General features: G+C 40.6%; 1 protein-coding gene across 1 annotated transcript; it reads left to right on the forward strand.

The window, feature by feature from the left end:
- Positions 1 to 489: 489 nt before the first annotated feature.
- ccr6a (chemokine (C-C motif) receptor 6a) lies at positions 490 to 7946 on the forward strand. Its single transcript, XM_064924913.1, is given in 3 exon segments — positions 490 to 693; positions 4362 to 4938; positions 4941 to 7946. Coding segments are annotated over 2 exon segments (1224 nt in total). The 5' UTR covers positions 490 to 693; positions 4362 to 4367; the 3' UTR covers positions 5594 to 7946.
- Positions 7947 to 11449: the final 3503 nt, after the last annotated feature.

An 11449-nucleotide genomic window follows, 5' to 3' on the forward strand; every position in this document is an offset into this window, starting at 1 on the left:
TAACTTTCAATTTTATGCAGAGGATGTAGACAACCATGTTATTAATCATAGTAGATCATGACAACGATGGTTTGCAAAAGTACATTAAATAGCTTTATGCACAACTCTTCAGTGATGTTCTTAGCCTAAATTTTTTTTTTTTTTTGGGGGGGGGACCTTTTTATTAAAACAGTATCCCCCACATAAAGCATGTCTGTGTACAACCATACTACTGCAATATACCTCAGGTTTGAGCATGTTATGCGATAAAAAAAAATCCCGATCATACAACGCTCAGGGTCGCTTAGGTCACTCGTTTTGCCCATTCTAACATTCAATCAGACACTAACTGAATGCCTTGACGCCTGTTTTATTATAGCAAGCCATGGCCACGTGACTCACTGCCCTGTAGGAGCGAAGCATTTCTGTGAACAGGATGGTGTACCTGATCAACTTAAAGCATATTTCTTGAGTTGCCCTGCTTTTATCTTGAGGTTATGTAGGTGTCAGGCTGCCAACTGAGGTTTTGAGAACTTGCAGAGACACTGCTTGGTCACACACATGTAGGTCGATCAAACGGACAAAAACTTTACTTCAACCTTGTTGAAACAGACATACTGTAATCGCTGAGGTTCACAGCTTCACTTCTGCTGCAAACTTGGCTTGGAAAAGTCCCAAGAGTATTTTGTAAAACTTTATTACTCCATTATTCTGGTAAGTCCTCTCGCACAACAAATTGCCTAGGTCACATATAATTCAATCTTAGCAAGTTTCTAAAAAAATATATATATAATTTACTTTTACTGTTATATTGTAAGGGGAAAAACTGCTGGGTTAAATATGTTCAATATGCACTTAAATGCTTATTTGGAAACAGTGTTAATGTATGTACAAATATTTTACTGTGGATTATATTGTATCTATTGTATACAAATCTGTTGATTTCTAAATCATGCCCTACATGAAATTGACACCATTTAAGTTCAACTTTTGACTGTCTTGTCTGACATGTATTGTCTGCATTGATGCACTCTGTACCATTTTATTACCCTTCATTATTTTTTACAAACACTTTTATCATAATAGTTGTGTGCAAATAGATTCATGCTACATGAGGCAGCTTTAAAAATATATATATTTTTTAGGTTTATTATGCAGTCTGAACTTGCATTACCTGAAGAAAAGAAATCCCCTTGGGATCTTGCTGGAATGTATCAAATCCAATCACATATGCATGAACTCTGCAGCTAGGGAAGCTAAGGAAATGCCCACTCTATGCAAATAATAAGTAATGTCTCACAAAACATATTGTACAACATAACCTATGCAAAAGTATTTGACTAAACTGTCTGACCCAGATTGATCCTTCATCAGGGGCCCACCTGCACAGCCCAGACTGAACAGAAATGGTTGTAATTAGCCCACCATCACTAATAGCTCAGAAAATAAATGAAGCAAATGGGTTTTATATTTAGCTGACTACTAAAGTTAAAACAGTGGCTACTGTTAGGACTTTTTTGACAGCTAAAGATCCCGAAGCTTGTGGGGGATTAGCTACGTTACGCAGGCTCTGCGTGAACACATGCTGACCAGACCGGACACGTCGCGTGCGCGAGCATCGCAAAAATATATTTAGAAATCCATGTTATTCAATTATTGAGCGTGCCAACGAGCGTCTGCGATGCCAAGGGCTCAAATAGAACTCCTATTTCTGACACAGATCTTGCTGAAAGTCCTGCCTCTCCCATCTCCTCATTGGTTTATAGAAGCAGGAACCCACGTGCCATCTCCTCATTGGTTATACCCACTTGGGTGATTGAAAGACGAAATGTTTTGCCAGGTTGTGGTAAAAGATGCCGATCACCATATCATTTCAAAGATGAAAAAGCCTGGAAGGAGGAGAGATAACTAGAAATGATTATGTTGGCCATTTTATGTGTGGATTAATTGTCGGAGTAGAAGACCTTGTGCATTTCAGGTTAATTAACAACTCAATGTTTATATCTCAGGACAAATTAGCTAGCAACAGGAAGCTAGCTAAATAGGACAAATTAGCTAGCAACAGCAAGCTAACTAGCTAAATTGCCATACATGTTTAATGCTTTTCGACCTGTCCCCAAATTGTAATTTGTTCAGTTTGTTTTGATATTTTAATTAACCTGCGTGTCGTGATCGCGTTTGGTGATGTGGGACAAAATAAGTGTATGCATGATAGCCGTGTAACGTTACTGGCGAATGGTGCTCGTTTAATAAAGTTACATCAAAGCTGAATCAATGTCTGCATGATAACAAGGGCTATTATACATAACCAAATATAATAGCACGGTATAACATTACTGTAAGACAAAAAAAACAAACAGCACAAACGTGTGTTGAACATGATTCGGATCTTCAGCTCTGGGGAAAGGGGGGTCGACGGGGCGATTACCTACGGATCAGCAGCCTGGCCAAGTTAAAAAGCATTGGATTGGTGTAAACATGGGTGAGAGAGTGTTTCATTCCGCCATGTTATTTTACAACAGTCGGCGCTATTCATCTGAAATCCAAGTCACATTGAGATTGACTTCATTATTTAAACCTGACACTAAACTGATTTTCTAATTAAAAATTGAAAAACTAATAGAAATAAAAACTAATATTAAAACACTAAACTATAATAACCTTGGTACAAACAGGAGGTGAATATATGGCTTAACTTCTTTTGTCAGGTGATGAGGTATATTATAAGATTGACGACAAAATATGCAGGAAAAATACAGTATGTTTGAGAAATCTAACATACAGTTGAAGTCGGAAGTTGACACACCTTAGCCAACTACATTTAAACTTAGTTTTTCACAATTCCTGACATTTAATCCTAGTAAAAATTCCCTGTCTTTGGTCAGTTAGGATCCCCACTTTATTTTAAGAATGTGAAATGTCAGAATAATAGTAGAGAGAATTATTTCAGCTTTTATTTCTTTCATCACATTCCTAGTGGGTCAGAAGTTTACATACACTGAATTAGTATTTGGTAGCATTGCCTTTAAATTGTTTATCTTGGGTCAAACGTTTTGGGTAGCCTTCCACAAGCTTCTCACAATAAATTGGGTGAATTTTGGCCCATTCCTCCTGACAGAGCTGGTGTAACTGAGTCAGGTTTGTAGGCTTCCTTGCTCGCACACACATTTTTTAGTTCTTCACACAAATGTTCTATAGGATTGAGGTCAGGGCTTTGTGATGTCCACTCCAATACCTTGACATTGTAGTCCTTAAGCCATTTTGCCACAACTTTGGAAGTATGCTTGGGGTCATTGTCCATTTGTAAGACCCATTTGCGACCAAGCTTTAACTTCCTGACTGATGTCTTGAGATGTTGCTTCAATATATCCGCATAATTTTCCTCTTGAAGCCATCTATTTTGTGATGTGCACCAGTCTCTCCTGCAACACCCCCACAACATGATGCTCGCCACGCCTGTGCTTCACGGTTGGGATGGTTTCTTCGGCTTGCAAGCCTCCCCCTTTTCCTCCAAACATAACGAGGGTCATTATGGCCAAATAGTTCTACTTTTGTTTCATCAAACCAGGGGACATTTCTCCAAAAAGTATGATCTTTGTCCCCATGAGCAGTTGCAAACCGTAGTCAGGCTTTTTTATGGTGGTTTTGGAGCAGTGGCATCTTCCTTGCTAAGTGGGCTTTCAGGTTATGTTGATATAGGACTCGTTTTACTGTGGATATAGATACTTTTGTACCTGTTTCTTCCAGCATCTTCACAAGGTCCTTTGCTGTTGTTCTGGGATTGATTTGCACTTTTTGCACCAAAGTACGTTCATCTCTAGGAGACAGAACGCGTCTCCTTCCAAAGCGGTATGACGTCTGCGTGGTCATTGTGCCATTTTCATATTCAAAACACACAGATTTTTTAAAATTAATTACCAACTTACTGCGATAAAGTATTGTGTGTCATTGTACACAAAATCTAAACCACTTTTTTTCCACTTGAGATACTTAACCACACTTTCATGCATGTTCAGGGGGAATTGGGTCACTCAGTGTTGGGGTTATATAACCTGGTTTCTCTGCAAATTTCTAATCTCTGTATCACACCACACAACATCGCTAAACCCATTCAACCCCAGATGACTTTATAGTCACACTTTTGTAAGGATGTTAATTAACTACACTCAGATCTTTGCAAAATTCCAAAGCCTTTGTAATTATAATAATTGATGTTTACAATAGTTGAAATTGATTAGAATAGATTTAAGTATGTCATGAGAGTAATGCATTTTTTTAGTTAGAGTACATACAGTACTGTATGTTGAAAATAAATGATGTCTGTCAAATTACAAATGAAAGGCCTGTTCTTCTCTGAGTTATATCTCTCTCTCTCTCAATAGGAGAAAATGGATGGTACAAATTATAGTGAGTCAACAAATGGCATTACAGAGGACTATGGTGAGGTGGAATATGTGGAGCCATGTCAAATGACAAAAAACAACCGTGTGGAGAGAGTGGTGCGACTCTACATCCACTCTGTCATCTGCATCCTGGGTTTACTGGGCAACATCCTGGTGATCGTCACCTACGCCTTCTACAAGAAGGCCAAGTCCATGACAGACGTCTACCTTCTGAACGTGGCCATAGCCGACATGCTGTTTGTGGCGGCTCTGCCCCTGATCATCTACAATGAGCAGAGTGACTGGGCCATGGGGATGGTGGCCTGTAAGATTCTCAGAGGGGCCTACAGCGTCAACCTGTACAGTGGTATGTTGCTTTTAGCCTGTATTAGCACCGACCGGTACATCGCTATTGTCCAGGCCCGCCGCTCCTTCAGGCTCCGCTCCTTCACTCTCCTCTACAGCCGCATCATCTGTGCTACAGTCTGGAGCCTGGCCCTGCTCCTCTCTATCCCCACCTTTGTCTACTACGAGCGTTATGTGCCTGCACACAGCTTCTACAATGTAAGTGAGTATGGATTTTTGAATACAGCAATACTATGACACCCGTTGCTCTGAAGAACCCTATATCCTCAGAGTCAGAGGAGGACTCTGTGGTTTGCAACTTCAGGTTCCCGGACAAAGCCACGGCCCGCCAGATGAAGGTCCTGGTCCCTAGCACCCAGATAGCGGTGGGCTTCTTCTTGCCTCTGTTGGTCATGGGCTTCTGCTACGCCAGTGTCATCTTCACCTTGCTGCGCGTCAAGAACTTCCAGAGACATAAGGCGGTGCGCGTGGTGCTGGCCGTTGTGGTGGTGTTCATTGCCTGTCATCTACCCTATAACGCCGCCCTGCTCTACGACACGGTCCATATGTTCGAGCCCCAGTGGTGCGGGGTGATGGACAACACCCAAGTGGCCAAGACAGTGACGGAGACGGTGGCCTACCTGCACTGCTGCCTTAACCCAGTGCTGTATGCCTTCATTGGGGTGAGGTTCAGGAACCACTTCAAGAAGATTGTGGAGGATGTGTGGCGCATGGGGAAGAGGGTCATGAACGTCCGACGCTTCTCCAGGGTCAAGTCCGAGATCTACGTCTCCACCGCCCGCAGGACTGTGGACGGGTCCTCTACCTACAACGCATCCTCATTCACCATGAGAGGAGACCCTGTGTTGGAGACTGCTGTTGCTTAGAACCCTAGCGAAGTCTGTGTTTCATTTACCCATGTCTAGTGAAATTCTACACATTCCTTGCACAATCTTCACAATTTTCTGCCTTCAAATTAAATCTGGGAAAGGGATTAGATAAGCTTTTTTCCTACTTATCTACACAACCCATTCCACAATTTCAAAGAAAAAGACTAATTTTAGAACCTAAAAAAAAACAAAAAACACCCCTGAGGTAATACTTGGTGAAATCACATTTGGCAGCCATTACAGCTGTGAATCATTTTGAATAAGATTCTACCAACTTTGCACAACTCTAAGTGGAAAAACTCCGAAGTGGGCAAGCGGAGCAAGCAGAGCGAGGTTGGTGGCAAAGGATGGGACAGGCAAAGCACGGACTATATGCCAGCAGGATAGCACAGATAGCACACAGAGTAAAACACTCTGTATTTTTAAGTATTGTGGTGGCAGCATCATGTTACAGGGACTGCAAAGTTTGTCAGGATCAAAGGAAATGTGAAAAGAACAAAGCCCAGGTAAGAAGAGGAAACCCCACTGCAGTGTTCTGAAAACCTAACCTTGGGATATAGTTTTAATTTTCAGCTGACAATTACACAAATTGTAATGCCAAAGACACACCAGAATGGATTTCCAAGAGGTGATGAGTTCCTGAGTGGTCCAATCTCAGACCTGACTTAAATTGGAATCAGAGACAGGTTTAAATGTACAATGCAGCCATTTTTATCTCAATATCAAATAATTTCTGGGTAACAATGTGATTGTTTTCAATTACAATTGTCAAAAAGAAACAAAAATAGCTTCTTAGCATAGAGACATTTCTAAAGCAAGTATTTTTTTAGGACTATTTGGGAATGTTCTTAGTGGGATGAGGAAAACTGAAAACTAGCGGTGAATCCCAAACCACCACCTCGTCCCTACCAACTCGCTCGGAGGGCCCTCTCTTGTCACGTGTTGCTAACAAACCTCAGTGGATGACTTCCAGAGAGTGACGAGGAGAGCAATAAACCCATCAACTTCAGGACACATTTGTGACTTAAATTATGCAATACATGTTCCACTTCATGTTCCCCCTGTCGTTTTACAAAATATAAACCTCAGTAACAGTTAAACATTTAATTTAGGATTAATTTAATCTGTTATATGTATCAAGTCTCGAAATCAGACATAAACAAATTCACATGGCAGACAATTAGTCACACCTCTCCATTATTTTGTATAACATTGAACAAACTCCAAACATATCGCGGTGTCTGTCAGGATAGCACTTCGCTCTGAAGCCCCAACAGCCTCAATCATTTCTACTCCCTCAGTTTGGGAAACTTGTGCATATGGTGGAGGCGTGCGTGAACGCGCAAATGGAGGGCCGAGGAGGGGCGAGGGGAAGGGAGTCATTTGGGATTCAGCCTAGCTCTTATTGGCAGAAAGGTTTGGAACTCTTTCTTATTGGTCTATTAACTAATTTACCGCCTGGTGATGTCACCAGGCAGGCCAAAACTCCAACCCATCAAAACAGGCTGAAATGTCAGGTCTTTTCAAACAGCTCTAAAAGGGCGTTATCATAATTTTCACAATTTCACAGTATTATTCCAACCTCAGAGTGTGGAAGTATATACAGTATAAAACACAGGAAATCTAATTTTTAACTGCACTGGGCCTTTAAATATTGCTGTCCATCACTGAGTTTGTGCAGTTTTGACAAAAAACAATGTAACAGTAAATGTTGTCTAAGAGTTGTGCAAAGTTGGTAGAATTCAAAATGATTCACAGCTATAATGGGGCGGCAGGTAGGCTAGTGTTTAGAGCATTGGGCTAGTAACCGAAAGGTTGCCAGCTCAAACACCCAAACTGACAAGGTAAAAATCTGTCATTCTGCCCCAAGGCAGTTAATCCACTGTTCCTAGGCCATCATTGTAAATAAGAATTTGTTCTTAACTGACTTGCCTAGTTAAATTTAAAAAATGGCTGCCAAAGCTGCTTCCACCAAATATCAATGGGGTGTGAAGACATGTTTTTTATTCATTTGGAAATATTCAATCTTTTTTTTTTCACTTTGTAAATTTAGAGTAGGTTGTCTAGATCGGTAGGGAAAAATATAGAATATAATCAATGTTTTGATTTCATTTTAAGGAAGCAACATGTTTAGTCTTTCACTAAGCATCTTTATTTAATTAATACTATTAGGGAGGAATAATCGATGTAAAATAAAATCTTAATTGAAATGATAATATTACTGTTCCTTTTTGCTGTTTACTGTTGAATATGAAAGATGTATCGGTTGTTGCTTTTATGCAGTTCTGTCTTTGGTTAATGCACAATCATTTTCATTGACAAAATAAATCAAGACTTTTTATGGCTTATATTAATTTCATAAAGCGGAAATCTGGAGTTGAAACAATAACAAAGCAGTACCCCATAACTGTTTTTGTAAAAATCTGAGGGATGGAGCGGGAGAAATGTAACTACTCTCAAATGCATAGACTGAGCTATGGATTCAACGACAGACAATCAATGAGATCAAAATGATAGTTTTAACCATGTTTTGAAGCTATACAGTGTTTGTTTACATTGTATATAAACAACTTTGGAGTAAAACAAGCTTACGTTTTGGACTCTAATGGGGACCAACAGTTGAACTAAGCTCATGCGGCATTTATAAGTTACTGTATATTCTTCAAGAATCAATGGGTGTATATAATTCATTTAGAATAGAGAAGTTCATTTAGAAGTTCAAAAATGGATGTAGGATTTGCAGACTGCTGACAGAAGGATCGGGACAATATATTCAAATCTGTGTTTCAGACATGGCAAACGGCTCACGAGTACAGTGTAGATGTACAGTACATGCTGTAGCATGTTGTTAGTGCTTTTCCTTAGACAAAGGTCTGTTTCGGGAACACACACAGTCATTTATTTCACTGGCACGTCAAAATATTGTGTCTCCTGCCGCTAGTCACACCACCAGCCACAAGGGTGTGAGATTGTGTTGGGCAAAAAACCTCTAACCTCATGGCAATAACTTGTGTCAGTTTCCAAGACCAATTAAGCGTAATAATACCCCCAAGGCAGTACCACATAGATCTACTTGGGGCCTCTTTTAATACTTTGTCAGGCAGAGACTTTGAGAGCGGAATCCCACATCAATCTATGAATACAGAGTCTATAAGGAGCCAAGTATGTCAATAGGACAAAGAAGTGTGGCTCCTGCTAGCCTGGTTAAACCAGACGGAATGCTGTTACTAGTGCAGCGCTCAGTCTGGTTTAACCAGTAGGAGAAGAGACAACACAGCCACTGCCATCCGACTTCCCATTAGCAACCAATCCAGATCAAATTAAATCAGTAACAATTTATGTTGTGTTAAGTGTACAAAAACAGACACATTTTCTTTTTGCGAGAAAACATTAAGAACTGAAACGCCAGCGCAACTGAAGAGCTGTAGATAATCACAGCAAGAAAAGCGCTTTGGCCTATATTGTTGTTCAATGTAGGTCACACACTTAACACATTAACATTCTGCTGCAGTGGCATTGCAGACATACAGTACATTCTCTGCCTGCATGAACCCTACATGCTTAAATGAGGTAGTACATAAGGCACACTTAACTGAAGCACACGCACACCATACATCAATGCATTGAGAATGTCATGTAAACCAGTATAGTATTGAATGCGGTTGGTTTGGAGTTGAAAGGCTGTCATGCAGCACATACGTTATGTGTGATTCCCTTGCACGCTGGTGTTGAGAACAATTGAAGCTGTCAAACCATAAACAGGAAATAAACAGCCAGTGAGCAGACGAGAGGTCCAAAGAATCGTTTTATTACAGCAATTCAATCATACTGAAGAACCCAACACCATCACTCACAAGCTTATGAGCCTTGCATTAGAATGACCAGTATTTTGCCATTCATCCAGCAATTCGACTGCCGTGGTCCACACAAATGTAACTCACACAGCATGCTCATTCATAAAGACTTTTGGTTAGACCCAACTTCAAGCTGACTGTAGACCTTTGAAGGACTTCAAGGTCAGCGACGGGATCTTTGTCATTAAAGCACAATGCCCTTTCAAATTGTTGATCCATTATTCCATTTAAACACAATTTTTATTTCATTAGGCAAGTCAGCTAAGAACAAATTCTTATTTTCAATGACAGCCTAGGAACTGCCTTGTCAGGGGTAGAACAACAGATTTGTATCTTGTCAGCTCGGGGATTTGAACTTAAAACCTTTCGGTTACAAGTCCAACGCTCTAACCACTAGGCTACCCTGCTTCCCCATGAGTGATCCTCACAATCAATCATAGTACAGGTGAAAAAACATTTCTATTGCAGTAAGACACAGCCTGAAGGACAAAGGAATTATACTGTAGGTCTTAGGGGTTACATTAAAACCATGCCTTGCCATCAGCAATAGGTGTGGTGCGGAAAAGCAGCTATGTTTGCACTCTTCCCTGAACATGACAAAATGGCAACATAGTGTAAGGGTGACTTCATAACTTCATATGTCTTTGGATGTCATTCACTTTGAAACAGGATCTTATATGACTCAGAGGTAAGTTGGATGTTTGATACTATTGTTAGAGCTTAGAGTCCTACATCAAGTAGACATGGCAGACCTAAGGGCACAGACCATCAGCATATGGGCCTGCCAAGATTTGCCAGTAAGTCACAGGCCTCACACTGTGTGTGTGTGTGTGTGTGTGTGTGTGTGTGTGTGTGTGTGTGTGTGTGTGTGTGTGTGTGTGTGTGTGTGTGTGTGTGTGTGTGTGTGTGTGTGTGTGTGTGTGTGTGTGTGAGAGAGAGAACATTGCATTTTCATTCATTAGCAGACAAGGTTATATTCTCATTTCACAGCGAGCCATTCCCCTTGAGGTCTAAGTAAATGACCCTCTCTTTGTCCCTGCTGGCTGGACTGAGTGACAAAGCAAAACACACATTAGAGCAAAGCCCTGGACCTGCTGTAAGCAGCCTCAGCACTGTTTCCAGGCACTACAAAAGGAAGCTGTGCAGCAACAACGACTAATCCCAACTGTGAATTTCACAACCTGCTGGCAAGTACATTTGTGTCACAAACTGCTGTACATTGATGGATTGATTCATAACCTATTGCACAATTTCGGTAAGCGAGGGTGTCACTAAAAGTGTAAGAAAACACTAGTACATCTAGTAGCACTGCCAAAAAATATATAATATATATATATATATATATGTTAAGTGCCTAACTCAGCGCATTTTGGAGAGTGGCATTATCGGTCAATATGGATGCCATATACTTATATACATATATCAGCAATGTGAAACACACATCTGTTATTATCTGGCCACCAGGATTTCGTTACAGATTCAAATCAGTTTCTTGTTGCTGCATATCATTTACCATACAGTGGGGTGTTCTATCATTCACTGTGCATTAACATCCTATGTAATTGTCGTAATTGTCACGTTCTGACCTTAGTTCTTTTGTTATGTCTTTGTTTTAGTATGGTCAGGGCGTGAATTAGGTGGGTTGTCTATGTTCCTTTTTCTATGTTTTGGGATTTCTGTGTTTGGCCTGGTATGGTTCTCAATCAGTGGCAGCTGTCAATCGTTGTCCGTGATTGAGAACCACACTTCGGTAGCCTGGTTTCACTGTTGAGTTGTGTGTGATTTTTTCCCTATTTTCCGTGTCAGTGTTTTGTTCCACACGGCACTGTTTCGTTTTTTTTTTTCCTTCACGTTGTCGTTTATTGTTTTGTTCAGTGTTCATTATTCTTATTAAAAACCAAGATGAACACTTACCACGCTGCGTATTGGTCCGATCCTTGCTACTCCTCCTCAAGAAGAGAAAGAGGAAAGCCGTTACAGTAGTAGGTTATACCGAAAG

Source organism: Oncorhynchus masou, chromosome 19, assembly GCF_036934945.1.
Source record: "Oncorhynchus masou masou isolate Uvic2021 chromosome 19, UVic_Omas_1.1, whole genome shotgun sequence".
In the NCBI taxonomy this organism is placed as follows: Eukaryota; Metazoa; Chordata; class Actinopteri; order Salmoniformes; family Salmonidae; genus Oncorhynchus; species Oncorhynchus masou.